This window comes from Mchenga conophoros, linkage group LG7, assembly GCF_057382185.1.
Source record: "Mchenga conophoros isolate Kocher_MC1m ecotype Shallow Benthic linkage group LG7, M_conophoros_male_GT1.1, whole genome shotgun sequence".
Classification (NCBI taxonomy): Eukaryota; Metazoa; Chordata; class Actinopteri; order Cichliformes; family Cichlidae; genus Mchenga; species Mchenga conophoros.
Window position 1 is genome coordinate 52,827,498 of NC_140532.1, and position 25,471 is coordinate 52,852,968.

At 39.3% G+C, this 25,471-nt stretch overlaps 1 protein-coding gene across 22 annotated transcripts in view; it reads right to left on the reverse strand.

The window, feature by feature from the left end:
- fnbp1b (formin binding protein 1b) overlaps positions 1–25,471 on the reverse strand; it is a 55,473-nt gene that overhangs the window by 19,210 nt on the left and 10,792 nt on the right. For 13 of the 22 annotated variants that reach the window (XM_085280094.1, XM_085280092.1, XM_085280086.1 and 10 more), the window contains exons 2-9: positions 18,189–18,304; positions 13,264–13,320; positions 12,777–12,924; positions 6,753–6,815; positions 5,435–5,539; positions 3,321–3,335; positions 1,566–1,694; positions 859–1,005 (exon numbers count right to left, since the gene is read on the reverse strand). In XM_085280094.1, the coding sequence (XP_085136220.1) occupies positions 859–1,005; positions 1,566–1,694; positions 3,321–3,335; positions 5,435–5,539; positions 6,753–6,815; positions 12,777–12,924; positions 13,264–13,320; positions 18,189–18,304 (780 nt within the window). Of the gene's footprint in view, positions 1–858; positions 1,006–1,565; positions 1,695–3,320; positions 3,336–5,434; positions 5,540–6,752; positions 6,816–12,776; positions 12,925–13,263; positions 13,321–18,188; positions 18,305–19,072; positions 19,200–19,861; positions 20,244–25,471 lie in introns of those variants that run through there. The other 9 variants (XM_085280084.1, XM_085280090.1, XM_085280088.1 and 6 more) reach the window with 4 other exon arrangements.

Consider the following 25,471-nt stretch of genomic DNA (forward strand, 5'->3'; position numbering starts at 1 on the left):
GGTACATGTATATAGTATACATATATAGCTGGCAAGACACTAGGTGCAGACTGTGCAGAGGTGCTCCCGAGACAATCCAACATATAATAGTAGGAGTTCAAGATGCTAACAGGCAGGGCGTATATGGAATGCCATAACCAATTTTCTGGCATAGTATACAGGAACATCTCTGCTGAGTATAGCCTGGAAGTCTCAAGATGAAAATGGGATAACCCCCCCCCAGGCCCCCAGAGTACGCTAAAACTCTGTGGGACTTCCAGATACAGACAGACAAACTGGTGATGGCTAACCAACTGGACATAGCAGTGGTGGACAAGCAGAGAGGACGACTGTAGTGACAGATACAGCTATACCGAGTGATAGCAACATCTGGAAGAAGGAACACAGCAAGCTCAAGAAGTAACAAAGGCTGAGAGAGGAGCTAGAGAAGATGTGCAGGATGAAGGTAAGAGTGGTCTCCATGGTAATGGAGCAGTAACCCCCAAGCTGGACCCAAGTTTGAAGGATAAAGACCACCCAGATATTATAATATATACAGAGAGAGGCTGTAGAGCAGCTGTATATGCTGTATATGCTTCTTCCACATGCTACCGAGGCCCTGTTTGTTAAATGAAGAAATTGTTTAATTGCCAGTATGTTTTGTTTCTTTAGACTTCAGTCATCCAAAAGATCTTCCAAGTTTTTCATTAGCAAAACCCACATTCTCCGATACTCAACCCACAAATGCATTTTCCTTACTATTGTGGCACCATTTAAGGGGAAATACACAGGCTTTTCAAGGTTATAGGATTTATTGCCAATTAGTATTGTTACCACAAGGAAATAATTGACTAAATGGATAAATAGACAGATACTCACAGCCTTGGGCTCAATGGACTCGGCAGCATTTGTCATGCCATCTAAACATTTTCCCACAATGGGCAGCACCTGGCGATCCACGTCTGCAAATGTCTTCATGCACACTGATATCCTCTCAATTCTTTTCTCCTCCATGTCTTGAAGTTTCTACAGTTCGATACAAGCATATTTATACATAAACAAAAGTGTGGGTAGAGTTTGACTGGAAAAAATCAAAAACCCTTTAATCTATCTCAAAGTGCTGTCTTTTGATGCTGTCTTTGATGGTCAGACTAAACAACACTGGAAATGGGAGCGCTCAAAAATCATGAACTTTACAAAACAGTGAATTCAAAGTCACAAACTTTGTAACTGTAAGATGAAGATAAGACAAAAATAACTGCACTTAAAATAAGGACTGCTTGCTTCTGTCAGTGTTTCCTGCATGACAAAAATGTAATTTTAGCAACAGACCTGCAGGGGGGGTTGAGTGTAGCGAGTTGCAAACAGCTTTGAATTCACAAGATAAAAGTGCATTACTGTGCAATCATTGGTTACGTGAGAAAAAACAGAAAAAACAGAAAAAAATGCAATAATTTTGGAGGTGTTAATATTCTCACGTGGGAAGAGTAAATAATTTCTATTTAATGGTGACACTGATGAACCAAAACCAGCTTTATGACAAATCGGCTGAGGTAAATCATACACTGCAGAGCTGTTGTATGTACCTGGAATATGTTGGGAATAATTGTATAGTAATGTTCATTCTGTTCCTTGTTGAACTTCTCCAGGTAGGCGGCGTATTCGCTCTTACTGTCACTAGCCATCTGGTGCCTCATCTGAGCTTGCTGTCGTGCCTGAAGAAAAAACACACACACAAGCACATATATCACAACCACATTCTCTTCACTAACCTCGTGTCCCCTGATGAAAACAGACCACAGACACAGCCAGAGCATAAAAACCTAAATGAGTCAACTATTTGTGTATATGAGCACTCATGCATATGTACACACATATTCACAGAGAGCTTGTGAATGCATATCTAAAGGTGCAATTCAGAGTTGTGAAGCAGCAACAGCCTTTGGCATTAGATTATATGTAGGGCAGAACAAACAAATAAAGAAGACGACAACAGCCTGCACAGGCTGCAGAATGGAGGGATTTGGATTTTCTCTGTCCGCCCCGTCTGGCCTGCCTCTGCTGTCGATAATGTTGATTATTTTAAGCTAGTCTAAGGGAAGGAAGGAAGGCAGTCAGAAATGCTGCAGGAGAGGCCTATTACGAATCTAAGCAGATGGAGATGAGATTATCTCAGCTAGACAGCCTGTGCGGGTTGTGTGTATGTGCGTTAGTGTTGCGTGCAGCTAAGTACTCCTATCTGTTTCCTCTTTCCATCAGACCTAAGGCCGTCCTCACATAAATACTGATTTCAATGGGTCATCTGTAACAAAGAGTTACCTCATGAACCTGTGATTGTGATCAGCATTTAATCTGCTGAAGGCTACACAGAAAAAAGAGCAGCTGTATAACTGTATGAGCCAGCCAAGGAAACATAACCCTGATCTCTCATAGTGAAGAGGAAACATTTAAAGGACTTCATCCAGTTTTCACCTACACACCGAACTAAGAGCAAGAGCAGAGTATCTCTAACTCACTGACTCATTTACTCACACACACACACACACACACACACACACACACACACACACACACACACACACACACACACACACACACAGTACATCGAGACACACGTCAGATACAAAGGTACATTATTTCCAGCACATGAGGGATGACAAATGATACCTCAGTGGAAAATGATTGGCTGTGAGTCACACAGCCTACGAAAGACAAGGAACGTGAAATCTAGAGAAAAGCTAAAAAGCACATGGAGAAGTCCAGCTGTTTAAATTCTAAACGCCAGCATGTGAGCATGCATTTAGCGTATGTGCTTTGCAAGTGTAGGTGCATGCAAAGTGTACTGAATGTGTTTAGAAATAATGAGGGTACGCGCTATCACCATGGTAACTTTGCCAGTGCTTCAAAACGAGTTGCTGTGCCTGCAGCCACATCACATCCTGTTGTCATTTTCTGGAAATTACCTGTTTTGCTAGCTGTCACTAATGGGTATAAATACATATTTACACATTTCAAGTTATTTATCTAGCTGTCAAATGTGGATTTTAAAGAAGAGTTTGATGAAATAATGAGAATGTGGAACACAAACTGCATGAATGTTTATAAAGGTTTGACTTAGCATAATCAGCCTTTCTCTCATATTTCTTACACATAAAAATCAAGAGTGGGAAAGTGTACAGCAGCAGACAGCGCGATAAGCCACAGTCAGACAGGACAGGGCGTGGTAACAGACCTGGTTGAGGCTATGTGTCAGACTCTACAGGAGACCGTGTGTATATCGAGACACAAGTCGAGACAGTGTGTGTTCCGACAGATACGGGTTCTCTGCTCGCTGGACCTACCTTATGGAAACTTCGCTTCAAGGCATGGCATAAAATAAATTTACAAACACACACATACACACAAAAGAATTATTAGCTGTTTCTAGCTAAACAAGAAGTTGCTATAGATGCACTTCCTGCACCACCTCGAGAATCATCGCTAAAAAAGGAAGCTGGTATCAGAATAAACAAACACGATCACCACTAAAGTAGTGGGATTTTAAGCTGCTGTTCTCCGCTACTGGTAGAGGCTGAACAGTTGAGAGGAAGGCAATATGTTGTGTCCCTATACTTTATGACGGAGAATCCACAACAGGGAAGTCTGTCAGTGTGTGTGAGGGCCAGGGGTCCCTCAAAGAACCGTAACTGTGTTTGTGGATATCTGGGCTGCAAATCCAAACCCCTAATTAAGGGATTTGTTTGCCAGAGGTGGAGAGAGAACACTTAGAGGTTTGCTCCAGCTGTGCTTAAAACCACAAAACTCCAGCTCGACAAACAGCAGCTCTTTTGCATTAAGGGCACTGCATGACCGACAAAAGCATCTAGTTGAAGTGAACTTTCAAAATACATCTCTGTTAAATATTTAGCCAACTTAGCTGGAAAATACTGATTTGGACAGGTCAAAATATACATGACTCTTTCTCTGCTTTTCCTACCACCATGCCACCACCTATCTGTTCACCCCAAACCTCCTCATGGAGCAACATTTTTCACTATGACTAAAATGCAAACTAAGCTGTGGTTGTGACATTTCATCTGGGTACCTTTAAACTGTGCATGTATTTTGCAGCAAATGTAATAACGCAAGTGTCTAAGTGGCTATACTCTATATCTTAATAAGAACACTAAGCTCTGCTTTTTTGTACTTTTTGGAAGAAAAGTACCTGTTATAGAAAGACGCTGACAAGATCATCTTTCAGGTTTTCCTGAAAGATGAGTAAGTAAAAAAGCAAGCCAAGTTCACCCAAATGATCCAAAGGAGGACTAGGAGAGGACTAAAGCACAATTAAATGATATGTAATGTGAGAGATGTATTTAAATAAAAGGGCAATATCAGTGGTTTTAATGGGCTTGTCAAGTTAACTACGGTTCATACACTGTTCATGAACATTGCTTGCATATGTACCTATAATGTAAGATTAAGACTATTTTGTGAAGAATCTGGCATACTATGACACAGTTTATGTCCCCACTTTACAAACAGGCTGAACTCAAATAAAGTGAAAATCAAATGATCGTTTCATTTGCTGATATCATGTGCAATTTATGAATGTTGTGTGATAATAAACATAACTCTGATATGAGTACAGCAACTCCTGCTTCAACAATAGATTCTTGAGCTGCTGTCTTTCCAGCTGAGTTCAGTGCTCTCTTAAGATGACTGTAGTTCTCTGGCTGCATGTCCAGAGTGTAGAAAGGCTCTTTATTCCAGCCTATATTTGCATAATAATCAGGTCTGAACTGTGTCAACTGTGAGCCTCAGCTCTGCTCCAACAGCTGATGAGCAGCAGGAACATGCGCTGCTGACCCATGATGCCTTGCGGGCGTGGGAGCTGTGTGGGTCTGAGATTTTGAGGGCTCTTTTAATTGGTCATGACAACAGGAAATGACATCAGCTACGGGCCCAGGAGACTGTGGGCTGCAAGTTCTGAGAATCGGATGATTGCGCCTTGTGATGATTTATTGAACAGGACATATAATCTCTAAAACAGCACACTACTTATTTAGTTTTTCACAGTCAAAAAGTAAAAACAAACCTACATGTATAAACCGAAAGACACATAAGAGAACCAAACCTTTTTATACTAAACAAAGATGTTTGGTGGCTGTTCTACATAGATAATCCAGACTTGTTGCTGCTATCAGCTTTGTTTAGCAGCAGATCACTGTGCTGCTGGGACAATGCCAGCTTCTTCGCACAGTTCCTGGCATCAAGAACGTCATCAGTCAGTCTTTGCTGTCTTTTAGGCTCATTGGAACGAGGACTCAGGATCGGGGCATAAAAGGGGGAATACGTGGAAAAGAAAATCGTGACAAAAAGGTTGCTAGGTGGGAGGGTGAGAAGCCCAGGCAGTCGTGTTAAGCATGAAGGGTACAGGGCAAGCTCATTGGATATGAGGTGACACAACACATACCTTTTCCACGTCAGCCTTAGTCACGTTAATGTCAGCATCCATCTTCTCAAAGTACTGCTGTGCTCTTTCTGCCTCTTTACACTCCCTCTCAAACCGTTTTTTACTCTGAAATAAGAGGGTTTAATGATTTAATGAGATCACACACATTACATCAGTCAATTCCTGCCACGAGCTATAGCAGAACGCTATATTACTTGACTTTTAAATAAGCACAGTAATGGACGTCATAATGTGTACGTGTACGTCAAATACATTTAAGGCCTGGCGTTGTGTGCAGCAGAGGTCAGTTTATGTCAACTGACACAGGAACAGGGTTTGTTAAAGTCTGCAGTCTGCAGATTAAACAAATGTTCATAGTGGTCATTTGTGTACAGAAAAACAAGCATTCATCCAACCCTCTTTCGACCCCTCTAACTGAACAATCAGTGTTTGTTGGGCTAGTGTGCACTCTGAACTATGCCTATCTGCCTCACATACAATGGTATCCATTGAGTGCACAGAGAAGTTTGAGAAGGACAAGGCATCTCTCTCACACGCTTTCTCTCCCCCGTCAAAGGGGCCAGCCAGAGATAAGAAGTAGTGTTCTGTGCAATTTCTCTTCGAGCTTCTTTACTACAAATACAAACAGAAATCCTGGACCTGCACTTTTTCAGCACGAGAAACAATGTACTTAAAATCTTGCCAGCAGCTGATATTTACATTATACTTCAGTGTTTCAGTCTTCAGTACTAGGTGCACCTCAGGCAGTGTGTGTATCAATCAATTCATCTGATGTCATTATTATTATTTACAGTGTGTGACTTCTGTCCCCCTCACTGCATGTAAAAGAAAATGTACACTGAGATTTTAGGACATAACAGGAGGTTTTTCTGTACAAGGACCTCTGCTGATTTACATTTTTCCCACTAACACCTCATGTCTGGCAGTTTTTGATAATGATGTGCTTTATATATTTTACTTTATTACTGCTGACTGGTAGCAACTCTTCACCTGGGAAATAACTCGAATGATCTAAAATGCCTGGAGCAAATCCTTCATAAAGAAACAGATATTTGTTTGTTCAAAGAAGTATTGCTTTTGTTTGTTTGTTTTTTTCACCTTGTATTACACTCATTTCTAGGTTGGGTTAGGCTGCCACGAAAATCTGAAGTGCCTCTGGCTCCCAAGCCAAGAGAAACTGACAAGCGATCCAGAAAAACTGGTTTATTTTAGTCATTTATAATTTCATAATGTTATAGTTGCAAATGATGCAAGCTCAGTATGTATTTGTTGCAACTAGTGCACAACTGTGGAACTGCACGTAAATAGGTTCACTTACCGCTTCCAGCTGTTTCCACGAGCTTTCAATGTGCTGCTGTGCCTTACGCCCATCATGGAAGTGCTGCAAGAGAAAACAGAAAAAGTACAGAATTGTTAATTTCTCTCATATTATTTATGAGCTCAAGGGATTTAAAATCAGATGAACATGTCTTTGATATAGTAGGGTTTACAAATTAGATGAGGTAATCATTAACCACTATGAATAGTTCCTACACTGTGACAGTGAAGTATTAGTGTCAACTGTGCAAATTCAAATAGACACTGTATTGTACATACTCTAAAAATTACGACCATAGAACCCACGAGCTTAGTGCTCAGAGATATAGTCAAGCTTGAGCAGGAGGCTAAAAGTCTGTTTGATGAAAGATTAACCACAGGCTCACCACAGGGGTACCAACACAGCTCCAGAGAAAGTGTGTAACAGTGACAAAAACAGGTTAACAGTAAAATCATTAAAACCAGTCAAAGATACTGTACACAGAGTTGTCTTCACAAAGCACCATGCTCATAGCAGAGCTGTGCACCAAAGGTTTCTGTTTTTAAAAAGCAGTCCTCTCTGCTCTCTGTTGAGGGTCATGCAAATACAGAATGCATATTATTTGATAAAACTTACTAAATCCTACTTTTTTCTTACCAGAAATAGTTAAAAAAATATATCCATAAGACCAAGAAGTTATAAACAGCTTATTAGAAAGCGTGTTGAAAGAAACTACTAAAAGCATGAATCTACTGTTGGATGAGGGAAATTCTGTTGGTCAAACACTGCAATACTGTGACCTACAAACAATATTAATGATTAGTCTGATGATCCCCCTTTTCTCTGTGTGACAGCTCTGATGTCTGACTAAGCAGTAATCATGTTGGTATTCCCCTAACTGTTTTAGAGCCATTACCAGGTAAAGTTTGTACTTTCCCAAAAAAAAACTGTATTAATAAACATGATAGTAACAGCCAGAGCAAAGTGGGCAGAATAAGAAACAGATAAAGGCTAACTGATGAAGTTCTATAATAGCAGCTGAAGCAACATAAAATAGAAATTTACAGAGAACAAGGCATGAATTAAATGATAGAAACTATTTAGAGGCAAACACACAATGAAGGATTTTGGCAATGTCAACTGTAGCATATTGGAGAGGACTAGGTGGCAGCTGCTAGTCTAAACTTGTACAGCAAATACGCTGTGCTTTTTGTACATGGCCTCGCTTAGCCTACTAACGTGCACTTGGCCCGACGACAGAGCACATCCCTCTACAGCTCTCTGTGTGGATCACAGCCAAATCCCCTGGAACTGCAAACACACGGGTACAATCTAAACTTTTTCTTTTTTAATAGATTGCGATTAGCTATAAAGCATGCAAATACTTCTTTAACTGCTGACAGAAAGATTAATCTGCACAGGACTTCAAAAAGAATCAAATGAAAATGGCACAGGGACTTGACTATTAATGCGGTATCCCATAGTAACGCAGACTGCGGAAGCTGGGACCAGTAGCTGAGTTGAATATCGATGCTGCTATTCAATAACGGACCCAGGCTATTGTAAAGAACAGAAAGCTGCTGTTTGTACGCTGCTGGTATTTCAGTGCTTGGGAAGCACAAGGAAGTTGGTATTCTGATTAAATAAGCAAGAGATGTGAAATTACAAATGATGCAGGAGGCTTAAAAGTTCATCTTACTTGAATGACATGAGAGTAGTAAGTGAGAATGCAACCTGGTGTACCTCAGGCATTCACACTTCCCATTTCCCAAAGTTTCGAGGGAAGCTGAGTAAAATAAGGAAGTGTTCCAGTGTTTCAGAGGAAGTATTTGAGCGTTACAAAAAGAAAAAACAGGACACTGTGGAACTGCTAAAGTCAGCTCCCAACAATGCAACATTTAACTAGCCAAAAAAAAAAAAAAAAGCTGCTAACCAGGACCTGCAGGTGACTGTTTAATAACACCAACTTTTCAATGATGTACTCTGAAAGTAATTCTTGGTAATTGATAAGTGAATGTGAAGCCTCTCCACACAACACAAGCTCACAGACCGTATGACATCACTGTTACTATGGAGAATTCGTTCAACCAAATATTTACCTCTATAACCACATTTATAAAAAAGAAATCTGCACATCATCTAGTTTAAAAAAAAAACAAATATCTATGGAGATAAACAAACTGCGATAAACAGCTCCATCAGGTTTACAAGATCTGCTGGAGGATGAAGATTTACTGACTACAGGGACAAATGAGGCAGTTTTACTTTCAAACACAATAAAAAGAGCCATCAGCCACCTGGGACGGCACATATACAGCGATCAGAGCAGATGCTCTGCCGTACTGGTTTCTCAGTGTTTAAATTAACAGACCCTGGTGATACAAATATCCCTCGTAGCCCATTCAGAACTCAATGAGCATGTCATCTTTTTTCCATTCATGCTAATCAATAAGAGCATGTGACTGCAGTGACATTTGAGAGCAGTTCAGTGACCTCAAGCCATTTCCATTACCAGAACAAGTGAGAGAAAAAGGCCTAAAAAATTCTTGACCCAGAATTCATCCTTTTGCTGCATTCATATTTAACCTCCTAGGACCTGGAGTCCACATATGTGAACATCACATTTTTGGTTGTCTAGACCAAAATACTAAATTTTGCTCTACAAGGGCCTGATATTCACTTACGAGGACAGTATACTGCCACTGTTCTATAAAATTTTAAAATAAACGTCCTCATATGTGGATCTCATTTCTTTCAGTAACAAAAATCTGGTAAAAATTAAAATAAAATCTGGTAATTCTTGGTTTTTACATTTATCAGGTCCCAATCAGCCCAAATAGCAAAGAGAAATTAAAAATGCATGACATGAAAGAGTTCGGGTCTTAGGAGGTTAAAGTTTAATAAAAGTGGGATTAGATAATAATAATATGAAATCAAAGATCAAAGTTGAATATTCACTTAATAATGGAAAGTAGGCATGCTTTTTCATGACTGTGACACATCCTTCATAAATAAAGGAATTCCTCATGCTGCGACACAGACTCTCTAATACCATCCAGGTACCATAGCACATGACAAAGATACGAGGCATCTAAGGACAGAGATTTGGGTTTTCACAACCATGATCCTTACATGCCTCTTTTTACTGGCATCCTTTTCCAGGCTGAGCTGAGTGTGATGTGCACTCACAAGCTGCCTTATCCACTGTAAAAATCTGTATTCTCTGACACGTAAAAGAGAAAACCTCTTTACTGCTTAGCATGTGCATCTTTAAGCTCACTTGAGTCAAGATGTGCACGTGCACATCTGTGCATATGCAGCAGTTAACTGATATATTACTCATTCATTGACTTGACTTGGGTCATAGGAATGTGAACCTGCAGCCTCATACAGCTGTCAGCATGCATATAATCATTAGGTACTGGAAATAGCCACAGGTTGTGTGGACTTCTAGAGACGACAGAGATGATTAAACCCTATGAAAGCTCCACTGGGACGTTTCTCCTCATGTCGAATCCATTAGGCAACAGTTCAAACCTAGTGGTACTGCAGCGTTTGTTTATACTGAAGTCATTCTGGATTGATATATGCATGCAGAGACTACTGGAAGATCCAACGATCAATTCTCCCTCTCACCTTCCTATTTGCTTTTCCACTCAACACAAGAAGGCATTTGAGGACAGCCCAGAGTGATGCACTGTTTTTACCATGGTTTCTCTTTCTTGCCTGCCTCAACGAGAACAACAAGGATGATATTTTCTGGCACAAAAGCACCTAGTATCTATTGCTTTTCCACTAAATGCAATGCATTTTTTTCTGGTCTTTGCAGCTAAATGAGCTAGTGTCTTTCTTTTTTTAAATTTTCTACCTGGCTGAATATGTCACATACTTATATAAAAAAGGGAACCTATGATGAGTTATAGGAAGTCTTGCACAGTCTAAGGGTCTTCGGCAGTCTTCATTAGAGAGGCCAGTTAAGCCTTGTGGTCAGAGACCCGGTAAGGACAGCAGTATGCTGACTGAACACCTTATTATGATTCCTCAGCACAAACAGTCCAGTGAGACTTAAAGAGCCTTCATCCCATATTAACCCTGCCCCCTCTTCAACATTTCATATTACACTTTAAGACATTAAGCAATGCAAAAACAAGAAAGTATGTTGTCACAACTGTGAAATATTTAAAATATTTCTTACTGTGCTTACAACAGCTTTAGTCCAGCATATAAAATGTGATTCTACCTTTGTAAAAACACATAGATTTGCTATGTTAAACCTTTTAGGAGAACACTGCTGGCCACCTCTTATGCCACCCCGAGCTGAGTTTAGCAAGCGATTCACTCAAGAAGACAGCAAAGGGGAAGTGTAGAAAGTTACAAAACAAGTCCATATGAGAACTTAATGAGGTTTTTTTTTTTCATTTCCGGGTTTGTAATGTGGCTTTTACCTGCGCAATAAGCTTCCTATAAACCCTGGAGGGGCCAGCTTCAGCCTCTAATCCCACTGTCTGGGTCTGCCTACACGGCTTTGTCTAACACAAACAAAATGCTGCAGAGGGGACACTGAGTAGTGCTTAGAAATAAGGGGGGAAAAGTGGATGATAGGAAGCTGGGGGCTTTACAAACAACACCCAATATATCACTTTCTCTGGTAGTGCTATGTTTTTCTATAGCAGGCTTTTCAACACTTAAAATAAGCCAAAGTCACACCCCAGTACTCAGGAGTTGTATGAATGTGCTTTTGAATCTCAATGCAAAATCATTTAAATGACTGAAAGCTTAACAGGTTAAATTTACTCCACAAGGACACTGTACAAAACATGAGAAACCCAATGAATTTAGATGAAATGATCCTCTGTACAGAACAAGCTATCTGATCTGGACAGGGGATATAGCATAGCCATAAAACTTGTTTTATGGCTATGCTATGAAGGGGAACCCCCAGTACTAGCTAACTGAAGATATACTGCTTTAGGTTTCTTTAGTCAAGACACATGACTAAAGAAAAGAATGGGTAAAAAGGATGAGAAAGGGTCAAAAAGGGACAAACAGATATATTTAAGAATTAAATAGAGTAGAAAAAGAGGAACTGTGCAGAGAAATGAGAAGGAACAGTGGGGTCAAAGTGACATTCTGCAGCCTGCGAGCAGCAGGAGTCTCTCTAATCAACCTTTACAACAAGAGACAAATCTGAAGTCTGTATGTGATCTTTGCTGTATGAAGCAGGCTAAACCAAAGTAAAAAATGAATTGGGGGTGTGTGATTTCTCTTTGCAAATATGGGAAATTCCCGTTTTTTTCTGTAGCATCTCCATCTAAAACTTAGCTTAAAATTCATTATGATCACTAATGATGTGGTCCATAGACTAAATGTAAATGGCCTGCATTAGACTAAATGTAGGAGCCTTGATGTCTGTGCCTGTGCGAATGAAAACGCAATCTAAAAAAAGGTCACTGAGCCTTTGAGCAGCACTCTGGTTTTGGGTTTCCACTCCAGTTCCCCCAGCAGGACTTCCAAGACAAAAGAGCTCATGAAAGATTTTCAGAACACTTTCCCAGGTGGCTAGGTCTCATCCTCTCTCTCGCTTTCTGCTCTTCCACCACTCTTTGATTTCTATGCATCACACAATGCAAGTGCACCACTCTTTCTAATCACTTTATAATGGTAATGATAAAAGTGATTTAAATGTTTAAGAATAGCATGTGGTGTACCGATATTTAGTTGGTTTAAAAGAAGGAATAAGTGTGTAATGACAGAGAGACGAAGACTGTGTTCCATAAAAAGGACTCACTCAGTCACGTTTTGCTCTTCTGGTGAGCCTTTGGGTGTATCTATATTTACTCTGGGATGACCTCGGTTCATGGAGAACAGAACATGCAAAGGGGAAGCACTGTTAAAAAGCCCATTGTGTCTGTTTTCCTTAAACATATCCTATTGTCTGAAGTCAAAGTTTGTTTTTTATGGCATAGGAACAGAGGAATAGAAGAAACAGAAATCAAATACCGAGAAAAAGAAAATAACCAAAGATCTGATATCAAAAGCTCTCACCGATTTTCTCTCAGTCTTGAGTTCTTGTAGGTAGCGCGCAAGTTCGGTGATGATAAGAGATGTCAGGTTCTCAGAAATAACTTCGTGTTGACCTGCGTAATCATTTAACTCGTTCAGTGTTGTTAGGAAGGCTCGACAGAAGGTGTACCTAGTGGGCCACAGGAAATGAAGTCAGAGGAAAGACATGGCTACCAAAAACATGGCTCATTTTTGAAAGAAAACGACCTCTGTGAGAACAAGTAAAGGAATAGTTAAATGTTTTTAAATACAGAGATAATGAGAGGATACCACTCTCATATCTGCCAATTATATACAAGACTACAGCAAAAACATAACAAATCCCCATTTAAATGATGCTTTATGACTTTATATATTTCTATTAAATGTTTCCAGTGATTTCTACTCATTAAAAAATTGCTGGCTCTTCTCTCCACCTCAAAATTTCACAGCATTCCTTTTACCTCGTATGCAGCATCATTTAACTTACTTGCTCTCTTCTTCTTCTTTGGAGTTCTTCTTGGGCTGATATTTCTTTGATAGATTCCTGTAAAGAAAAAGATTCCAGTCAGATATTCCTTACTGGAACTCTTACAAAGAGCCCTATCTTCAGACCAGTAGTGCACCCCTGCCATTATATTTCCCTGACACTGCCCTTATGGACCTGCCAAAGGATCATTCAAGTACACCATTCAATCCAGCAGAGTGCTTTCTGCTCCTGCTGCTATGGTCTCTCTCTTCATGTCATAAATCATTGCCCTTAAGGAGCATGCATGCAGAGCCAGTCACCAGAATAAAGCTGTTCTAAAGCAGCCATTACCCTTGTTTTGACTCTGGCTGTATGTTAGCAGTACGTGACTAGAGCAGGGCCGAGAGGGGGAGGGAAAATGAGACATATAGTGAACAGGGATGTGTAAAGATGAAATAAAACATGGTTGTAACTATAGATGCATGGTTAGTTTTGTGTGTGGAACACAAATAACAACCTTTAATGTCATTACAGCAGCATTTATCACTGTCTTTCATGCAGCCCAGCAACGTGATGCATTGCAGGCTACAGTACATCATGTCACTCGTTTCATAAAGACACTGTGCCAGACTCATTATCAGCCAACTGGGACTCTGTCACCAAATCATAATAACATACTCAATGTTCTGAAAGATTTGAGTACACTTTGTGCTTGCACTTTAGGATCCTTTGTCTAATTTAGAGGAACTGTTGTCGAATTAAAAATGCATATCCAAGCTGTGGACTAACAAAAAAAAGACATACCAAAATGAAAAAGCCACAAATTTGTTAACTCATACAGAGAAAAGACATGAAAAGGAGAAAGTGAAATTTTCCAGTCTAATGTCATGAACCTTTGGTGGCATTATTGTCCAAATTATTACACCATGTCAATGTAAACTGATGCAAAGAGCTGATTACAGTCATTGGTGACTGTGTTTGATCTGGGATTCCAGCAGTTTGTTCAGTGATGGGACCTAAATGCCTCAGCTTGCACAAGAGCTTGCTTAATTCATGCCGAAATAAATAATAAATGTATTAAGAAAGATATAATGTGGGTCTGCATGAACTCCATCCAGCTCCCTCATACCCACATCCCCCACACGACTTTCCAGTGGTGTTTGCACTGTTGCTAGGCAGATCTATGTGCCTATCTCTCTCTCCTTTTCACCCAACCTCTAATTATAGCCCTAGCTCCCACTCACTCATTCATTCACTCACAGCCAGAAGCCACGTGTCAGACTGTATGTGTCCCACTCAACTCAGCAACATATTTAGCAAATGTGTTGAAACTAGGGTAACAACTAGCTTTAAATGAGGATGGTTAAATGGGGTTTGGGGCAACTTAAGAGGATATGTCTCCATATTTTTCTGTACAGTTACTGAGGCAAAATCTCTGAAGCAGTTGATAACATTTTCTCCCTCTACCAGTGTGTTTTCAGCAAGATTTTATTCCCACTTTGATTTGGATTACTCCAGACTGGACTCTAGGGGAGAGGAAGGTGGGGCATTAATGCACTGCCCCTGCAATGACTACACTGAAGCATTGTGCATGTTTACACCAATTCAGGGAAAGAGGATTATTCATGGATTAGTGCAGTGTGGTTGGTATGGTGATGAAATGGTGTAAAGTAGATTTATAGTCATACATGGCATTCAGTTCTTTAGAAAAGCAAAGTATTTCATATGTTTCACGAAGCATTTGTTGCAACTGTGTTAAAACTGTGGCCTCACTTATTGATGATTCCTCCCCCATAATTGGCCCATTTCTGCAGGCTTATTGATCTGACAAACATTTTCTCTCTTAATCCTTTGGCCTAGAGGAATATAAAATGTGAGTCTTTGTTCACCCAGATATAACATCTGGGTGAACAAAGAATTATTTGAATTCGTTTTTTTTTTTTTAATTAAAAAACTGATTCATATGCAACCCAGCAAGTTAAACCATAACTATAAACTTGCACAAGGTTAAGCAATGTCTTTAAATACACCTGTGCATTTCCTGTTGTGACTTATCAAGTTGTCTACTGTGATTAAAGACGTTACCTCTGAGCCTGAAAAATCTGCCCAGCAACACAGCTGAGAGAAAGGAGGACTAGATCAAAGGATTAGTTCCATTAGTTTATTAGATTTAAGAGCTCTGCATTTTTTTTAGCATGAGTGTGCCCAATAGATTATACCTGATGTCACAAATCAAGTTGATTACAGAGGGTAATTAGTCCTGAGGTATGGCCAAGTAGCACCACAACAAAGAACCAGTGTGTTGAAAACAATAGAAAACTCAATGAGTCGCAAAACCTCTGTCTTAATGTCCTAACTATCTCATTTTAGCTTTTCTGTCAAGCATGTCGATATGCACATATATCTGTGTGTATATGTGTATGCTAGATAACAGTAAGCCCTGAAAACATTCGGACCATCTGGAGAGCCTCCAGGTCAATAAACCTACTATAGCTAGATGAGCGGAACACACAGTGACAGATGCTAGTAACTAACAGAATTATTGGATATCTATATTTGTTTACATACAAGCCCACCTTAGGTCCACCTTATTTTACTAATGCGGTGATTTAATTTAACTAATTTTATTTAACTGAGGCAATGTATTTTACATGCCATTAAAATAGGGCTGCTCAATTAATCGAATTTTAATCACGATTACGATCTGGGCTTTCAACGATCATTAAAAATGACTGAGCCGATTATTAGCCCCTCCCTCATTTATCCGCGACACCTTAAAGGCCGGTCCGTGAAAATATTGTCGGGCATAAACCGGTCCGTGGCGCAAAAAAGGTTGGAGACCGCTGATTAAGAGGACCCGAGGGAAGCTCGGAAAGCTAAGCAGAAGTTATTTGGAGAGTGACTGCCGTTGGTTGAAAAGAGAGTTTAAAAAAAAAAACTTCAGTGGTGTTGCACACTATTTTATATTATTTTTTTAAAGTCATTGTTAACCCTTTAAAGCCGGTCAGAGCAGCACGCTCCGTTTTGCGTAACTATTGTTAAATCCCTGTAGAACCTGAACCGTGTAAGCTAGCGCAATAATTTGTTTTGCATATGAAACCGGAGGAGTTGTACTTACATCTTATGCCATCAGCTTGTCCTCGGTCACGGTTTCGTTCCACATATAGCTTTGCAAAAATTGCATAAAAAGCGCTTGCAGGAACAAAAACATAATATTCCAGAAACATGTTTTGCCGTTCCTATCAGCTGTTCGTAACACTTCCCACAGTGAAATGATGCACATGCTGTTTTCTTTGCAAATTTGCATCATAGGATTGTTTTTTGTTTTTCCTGCAGTATATAAAAATTGCTGTATCTCCAAAATAAAACTATGAAGACACTCAAAATAAATTTCCTGTTGTTGTAAACTATTTTTTGCAACTTTATTGTATTTAAAGTTTTGAGGGATAAGCCTCTTAAATTTCTCCAAGTAGAAATATATGTAAACAAAACAAAAGCGATTTTCAATTTTTTTTGTAGTTTATTGCACTTTTTTGCAATTTATGTAATTACTATGGACTTAATGCATACATATTATTAAAATATGGGCTATAACAGTTGTATTGATGTATAGCAACTTGAAATGCTCCCACAAATGGCACTACAGCATATAAAAAAAATAATATAAGCTCTGGTGGACTTGGTTCTATAGTAGGTCTTAAAGGGTTAAATAAATATCGTCAAATAATCGTGATCTCAATTTCAGTGAAAATAATCGTGATTATCATTTTTGCCATAATCGAGCAGCCCTACATTAAAATGATCCAGACAATAAAAGAGGACCTTAAATACTTAAAGTTCAACATTATTACTTAGCAGATTTGCAGAAAGAAAAGAACAGAACAAAATTAATAGTTAGGAAAACTATATGCACCAATTAAAAAAACACCTCTGTTTGCATGTGTCCGTATTTAGGTCTGAAAAGTTAGTGAATACAGAGATATGTAGGTAATGCATGCATATAAACACAGACAGATAGTCCTATTATCTCAAGCTGACTTAATTATCAAGAAACAGGCATGGCAAGGTCTGCATACAGGATCACAGGGCGTGTTACAGAGGCCTTCATTGTGAATACTGGAATGGTAGTGGCTAGATTCTGTGAAACTGGGGGTTGGGGGTCAATACTTAAAGCATTAGCCATATTGCCTGGCCTCTTTAAATAGGAGGATTGTGGATTTGGGGGGTATCTCCCACTGTGCATGGATGCAAGAGGTCTTGTGAAGCGCATCCTGTCAATGCAGGACCGAATACACTCCCACTACTTCCCCTGAAAAAAATAAGTGACTGCAGCAAAACACAGTGGAGGGGGCGGGACCAACACTTGTGATTGGAGGGGGGAAAAAATCTGGGTCAGACCTGGGGTTGATAATGCTGATACCTAGTAATCTCTATGGAAACACAAGCTTCACCCCCTTCCCCCACAACCTGACTTCCTCTTGCCTGAAACTGAAGCTAGCAACACAATCAGACAGCACGCAGGAGAGAGTGCAAAGCAGCAGACAGACTCTTCACAGACAAAAAGGATGGAGGGGAATAGACAACCTCTTCCGCTTGCATGTTTGGTTCTGCAGTTACATAAGGTAATTCTGCTTCCTTGCAGGCAAACAACAACACTGCTGTGAAAATAAGAGAATTTCTTGATAACTTGTATTCCAATGCACGGTTTCCCACATGGGATTGTTCATTTAGTCTCCTCTTCCTATGGGAAGCCAGAGGTCAAGGTCAGCTTCAAAATGTGGTGTTTAAGATTCAGTCTCAAGGGCACTTCGGTAGGTCAAATCCTGCTGTAGTGTCTGTTTCTGTGTGTGTCTTTTTTATCTATGTCATCAAGAGGAAAACATTCACCATTATTACAACTGCTTCTGCAACCTACAATGTGATTCTGAGTAAACTTAAATACTCACCTAATCTGTTTTGCATAGTTGGTTTCAATTTCTGATCTCTCCTTGACAAATTTGGTGTACTTTTCCACAAACTCGATCCCCCACTGTGTATGCTTTTCCAAGTTGTCAAACTGATCCTGCAGAAAAGAAGAAGATGGTGATTACATCATTCAAGAAGGAAAATAAAGCACTCTGTAATGCCATTTACATTGTAATAAGAAAGTTAAGCATTACAAACGATTCAATCAGTTCAATGACGGCACTGCAAGGGACCTACTGTCGATCTTTTGCTCACTTACTCTGGCCCACTTGCATTTTTACCTTTGCAGTTGAGCACTGCTCATACTAATCATTAAGTTTATTAAAATTTAACTTCTGTTTGTAGACTACTGCTCATCTGGCTTCCCACAGGCCACGCATTGGTTTGTTCTCAGTAATTGATCTCAAACAACCTAAATTGTGATTTAAACTCTTCAAAGGACGTGTTTCCTGGAATAAGCCTGCAACTTTCCTCCTGACACCGAGTCATTTTCCAGCAAGTTTCCCCTTGCTACTCTTAATTTAATTTCAAATTGTGGTCTGTCACAGAGAAAAAGTAGAGCTCATAGTAAAAACAAGCAGCAGCAGCAGCAGCAGCAGCAGCAGCAGCAATCCTCACTACTGATAACCAAACACAGCTGTTCAGACTGAACTCATTCTTCATGATTCGTTCATGACTTGTGAGGAAAAAATGAGCCTTTAGTTGGCTGAGGTCACGTCTTGAAATTCATCACTTCAAAAAAGAAAAGCCTTCATCTGGAATATCGATTTACATACGTGCAAAGTTTCACTAACAATCGTATGCTTAATTCCAAGAGAATTACAAAATAATTCCAAAGGTGAACAACAAAGAAGACACGGACAACCTTAGTGCGGCTCCAACAATCTCCCATCCTCTCTTCTAACATGTCGGTAGTCTTCCTGAGTGCAGATAATTGCTCTTAAGCACAGTGCAAAAAGTTCTTTCTAATTCTCAACGCAAACCATGCAGGGCACTTTAGAACATCCTCCACAAAGTGCGCTTTCTTACCTTAGACACAGGAAGTGGTTGTGGTGATGAAAAGTTTAAGAGGCTTAGTGTAGCCTATGAGAAGGTGTGTTAAACTGGCTTATTTGTTAGAAGTGCAAAATATTCAAACACTTCAGGAAAATATATTTCTAGCTTTACTGAAGCCACAAAATGTTGTCTAGAGGGTGATCAAAATTTCTTGCACACCTTTGAACAAGCCTTCACACAATTAACTGCTACTCAAGCAAAAACAATGGAGTGAGAAGGATGAGGGTGAGGGGTAGCGGTGCACTCTGCATTGTTAGTCAGTTTCAATGAGCAATCACTCCTCATCAACGAGCCACTCAGCAGAAGATGAAATCAACAGATTTACACATTTTTACTGAAATTAAACTCTGCCTCATCAATCCTAAAGTCTAAACTTTCAGACACCCATCCACTGCTTGTTGTTATCACCCAAGCACATGCTCACTCTGAGACGCCATGTTCCAATTAAAGCAATTAACAATATTTACTTCATGATGAAAATTATTACAGACATCCAGCATTCAGGGCACAAAACAGAAAACAATAAGCACGCATAGCTGCACCCACATCATGCACACAAAACCCTCCTCTCCTCCTCTGCACACATAACTCAGATTACCCTTTTTTGTAGGGGCACCATCTTATCCACTGTGTCTCGTCGTGGAATCATTCAAAAATATCCAAATCCAGAAAATGTCCATCCGATGTCCTCCAAATTAGAGCACCAAAAAGCTGTGGTTAATTTGGAGAGGGCATCCACAAGACCATGCTCTAGATATCCACAGTTAAAGGGGTAACGTTATGGGGAACAATGAACCCCCACTTCTACACAATAACAACAGAAACTGGCCAGTTCTGATTATCCAGAAACAGCAAGAATGTGAAAGACCAGGGGAGGAACTCGCGCAGCAGTGGCTCACTCAAGTGCACGCTCTGAATCTGAAGCTATGGCTGCCCACAGCATTCAGGCTTAATGCTCCATCAGCCGTAAGGTGGAATAAGTGGGATGAGAGAGGACAGTGAGAGAGAGCGGAAAAAAAGAGGGAGGGGTCATGAAAAGAATGGAAATGGCAGAAGAGGCGGGATTATATGCGAGGGGATTAAAATTACAAGAGGGACTAGCCCACATTGCTGGGGTCTTGTAAACATTGTCACCTTGTTCACTTTACCATTTATCTAATTTAAAAAAATAAAAAAATAAATAAAAAAATGGATCCATGATAATGATGAGTCATTCTGAGATCACGAATCAAGAGACACTTCCTGAAGTAAAATGGAAAAGCCATCAACCAAGCAATTTGCAGGCTACAAGAGAAAAAGTGTATTAATAAATTATGAATTAGAAGAGAGTGCGATCAAAGAAAGAAATGCATTATGTGAAAGTAAGACACAAGCATATACTCATACTTTATCATTAGGTCACACCACATTTTCAATCCTGTATTGTAATGCCATGATCTCAACAACAGGAGCATCTCAAGCTGGTTTTATTGATAAACTGGAGTTACTGACTTCCCAAACGTATCAGGTGGGGCAGACTTAAACCTTTCTGCTGGGAGGTTTTGACCCCACATATTTCAAAGTAAGTACCTCTACTTGACAGGCATCAAATAAAAGGTCAGGTATTTTGAAGGCTCTATTTATATGAATGTAGACTCAGGCATAACTTTCATTTCAATGGATAGAGGAACATAAAACATGCATATATAGAACTGCTCAATTAAAAACTTTAAAACTTCCACTATGCATGTGCATTCACAAGATGATGGCTCAAACCACAATGTCAACGTGATGAGCAGAGATGCTAATCCCATGAGACCATTGAAGACGCTGATTCAATTTAAAGAACTAGTAAGCCACAAAAAAGTTTTTAAAGCATACACTTATGCTACATTATGAATGTGTTTATTATTAAGGGAGAGAAACATCCAAACCTATATAGCCCTGTGTGAAAAAGTGTGACATTAGACCTTTTGTTTACATTTGTGTTATCTTATTTAATTTGTTTGATGATCTAAAACATTTAATTGTGACAAACATACAAAAATAATAGTAAACCAGTATGGAGCAAAGACTTTTTCACAACACTGTTTATTACAATAACAAGAAACAGGCCTGTCACTGCACAGCTGAAGCTGAACCTCCACATGACTGACTTATGTATCTTGGTGCTGGCTCTTTTTGGGCAAGGTCTCCACATGTCTGATTTAGGAATCACAAAATAGATGTGACCCAACAGATTCAAATTGCTCACCATCTCTGATTAAATGTCATGCTACTTGCCAAAAGACCGACACCAGTCAACTAAGCCAATATTAGCCAATATAATACATACATTTGCTCTGCAGAATTGTGAAAACGTAACTAGTTTTTGACACGGAACACACTAAATGAATGACTGCCAAAATTCAATCAAGTGTAATTAATCGTAGCCCTAAAAAACACGAGAAAAATTCAAGTAGAAATACGGAATATGATAACAAAAGTGGTTTGAATACAAACAAAACCTCTAACAGACATTAAATTTGAAACAATCCATTCCATTAATCCTCCTACTGCCCCTTGTACTAATACCTTATGACAACCATCCTTTCATCTGCTGCCTCGGACACCTGACTTTATTGCTATCAAAGCCAATATGCTGTAATCCCTTCAGGAGATGACCCAGGTCCACTGCACTTATTTTTTCAGGATACCGTCCCAGTCAGTGAGCCACATGTACTAGTGTGGTCGTATGTAAAAGAAAATAAATATAACTGTGTGACTAAATGTTTTTTATTATTCAGGAAATGGAAAACAGATTCAAACTGAGAACAAAGGGAACATTAGCAGTTACTAAATTTACGTAGGTGGTCCATGGGCTGTAAGAAAACTAATGCATATCTGTATAAGGGTCAGCCTCATAAACTCTAGTTATTCTTGAGCGTTTTAGGAAGATTGCAGTGCAGGTATCAGACTGCCACTTAATCTGAACTAATACATACTATTGAACAACAACTTTTGCAATCCCACAAATAATAAAGGCCCAGGCCATTGCCTTGCTCCCCATTTAAAGACAGGCTTTCTCAACACATCAACTCATCTGAGGCAAAGATGAGCCAGTTTCACTGGAATGGTTACAAATTCCTGTTGGATTAAATTCACAGAAATATTTCACTTTGTAAACAATATATGATATTATGTGGTTGGAACTTCTCCCTCTATGCAAAATCTAATGAAAAAAAGGGCACAAGTTATATATGAACAGTGACTAGTATTAAAAAAAAATAATAATTCAAACACCAACATTCAGGCCCTTAAAATATCACTCCAACCTCTCTGATAATAGCAGAGCTTTTGAAAACCAGTGTAATTAAATCAAACCTCACGAAGACCTCAGGCTAAATTTCACAATTGCTATGAATTTAGTGGTATTTAAAGTCAAAACTAATCTTTTGACCCAATCTGGGTCTCAGTAGCTTTAAAATAAACATTTCCAGGTCATTTCATTGCTTCCATGATGTATACCTTACACTTCTTCCTTCAACTGAAAGAAGGGGCTTCTTTTCTTATCGTAACAACATTAGCAATAAGAGCTATTTGAAGGGATTTGGAGTAATCCATTCAGGGTTTTTTGTTATCTTTGATGTTACGCGTTTTTGGATGTAACAGTGGCCTAATCTATGAAGATTTTATTATCTATCCTATGGGAAACAATAAAATAGTCTTATCCTAATAATCAGTTCCTAACCACTGAATGATTTTGAATAACAAATGCACCTTTTAAGCAGTATATATTTCTTTAACTGTCAAAAGAAATGCAGTAAAGTCATATACAAATAGTATTGAAGCAGAAAAATTATTTTCTGGCCTACTGTCTGTTCTCCTTTCTTCAGCAGCAGACAGTAGAGAGTATCAGCACGCTTACATTCAGATATTTAGTAAGCTTAGAATCAACAATTAAAATAATTAGCCTAAAATAAAAATTATGTTTAAAGAACAAGGCATCAGATCAATCATCTTTAGCACCCTGCTCCCCAGGTTTTGTTAAAGATTGAGATATTTGCTTTTGATTACTACCAAAGCTGCTAAGCGAAATGTGAGTATTTAGGACAGCCCTAGACTTTTCACTTCATGAAGGAATGCAGGGAGCACCAAAAGGAAACCGTTTAGCATAGTTATCTCTCCTTTTGTACAGCCAGGATAATGAGATCATGGAAAAAGCACCTGAAACAGGCCCTGTGTTACATCAGCAAACTTCTGGGCACACTTCTTATATTACTGGACTCATACCAACCCTGAAGAGGTCAGTTTGCTGCTCTGCTGATCACAGTAAAAATCAATATGCCATTAAAGCACAAGAATAAAGAAAAAGGGGCGAGGGGGGGCTATTTCACTTGTCAACTCAGAGGAAAGAACATGAAAAGGAATTACAGACTAATAACTTTAAAAAATGAAAGTATGAATTATGTTTGGCTTTGTTTTGTTAGTAAAGAGTTTGTATAATGTGCTTCATTTATTTCTCTCTGCAACGTAATCAATTCTACAGTAAATGAAAAATAAATTAAAAATAACAATAAGTCCCCACTGGGAAATGTTTTACTGAAATTATTTTGATGCATCGCTTTTTATTTTTTTTATTTATGCAATTGCAAAATTCCAATTAAGCCTTTAATCGGATTTCAACTTTAAACATAAGGAGTCTAACCACCCACTGAAAGGCTTTGAATGAAAAGAAAGAACAGAAAGTGATGAGGTCACACGAGCACAGAGGGTAACCCGGAGAGGTCGAGGAGACAGATGCTCACCTAGAGAGGGAGCAGTGCAAAAGTCCATGGATGCTTTTGCCTTTATTTTGAAGGGTCAATGCGTTGACTGAAGAGCAAGAACAGCAGGCCTGTGCTGTCAAAGGAGGAGCTCTTTCTTTTCTACTTGTCTAGACTTTTGCTGGTGGAAGTGAATCATGCAAGGTATATAATGACGGGGATTCCTACACAGACCACTGACTGACTGAGTTGCAGAGGTTTTTGTTTTGTTTCACACCAAACTAGTGTTATGGGTATCAGAACAGCTTTAAACTCTAATCACGGGAAATATGAGCAAACTATTTTGAGTCTCATTAGCTGACAAACCCCGTCCCGAATGAGAAGAATCTGCTTTCACTGAGAACTGGTCATTAAATTGTGAGGGTCACACCAAAGAAAGAAAGAAAAAAAACAAATAGCCCAATTGTTCTACCAAATGTAGCCTCAACTTTAAAAAAAGAAAAACTGCACAAAATGTCCTGGTCTGGTTTATTAAGTGATTATTCAGAACGTTACATACAGCTTTTTACTGACCAGACAAAAGCACCACCCTCAGAGATGGAGTGAAAACTGATGTCCCCCTGAGTGGGTCAATGCAGCGTTTTCTTGTGCCTCCTCACGACAGTGGGCGTTCAGCTGCAAGAACAAATATTTGGTGGAGATGCCAAACCCTCTCTCTGACACACATCAGGCTTTGTCCAATAAAGTGGGGTGGAACAATGCCTCCATAGCTCGGTATGACCCCCTAGTCCAGGAGGAGAAATTGGTCACGATTGATTTAAACTAAAGAGCTACATCTTTAAATCCAAGGTGTTTTCACAACTGTGGTAAACAAATCCCCCCAAACCAAATGGCTTAATTAGTAAAATTACTGAAAGTTTACTTTTAGTCAGCTGAAAACTACCTGACACCAGGTCACAGATGTGTTGCTTCATTTTGTTAAAATAAGCAGTCGAGTGTAAATTTTGCATTTGTTTGCATACTACAGCTCAAAACAAAATTATTTTCATCTGCAGCACGAGCTGTAGGTACTCGTCACTCGTCTCCAACTAGGGCTGCCACAAACAATTATTTTGATAGTCGACTAGTCACCGATTATTTTTACGATTAGTCGACTAATCAGATCATCATCCATTGGACGTACAGCGTACAGCTTATTGCACCAGCAGCATCTGGTCTTATATAACTATCATTAGCTTACAGCTTGAAGTGTTTGTGCTAACTAAAAATAAAGACAATATGGTAGTTTATTAATTTTTAATGAAATTTGCAGATTGTTTCGGTGAAGTTTAATAAACTCCTTGCTTTCTAAAATATAACAGGACACCGGAGTATATTCTCCAGCGTCTCACACTTCTGATAATCAGCTGTCTGCTTGACAGTTTTAGCTGTGCAAAAACTATAACTTTAATCTCAGCCAAACCGATTTACTCAGGAACAAATAA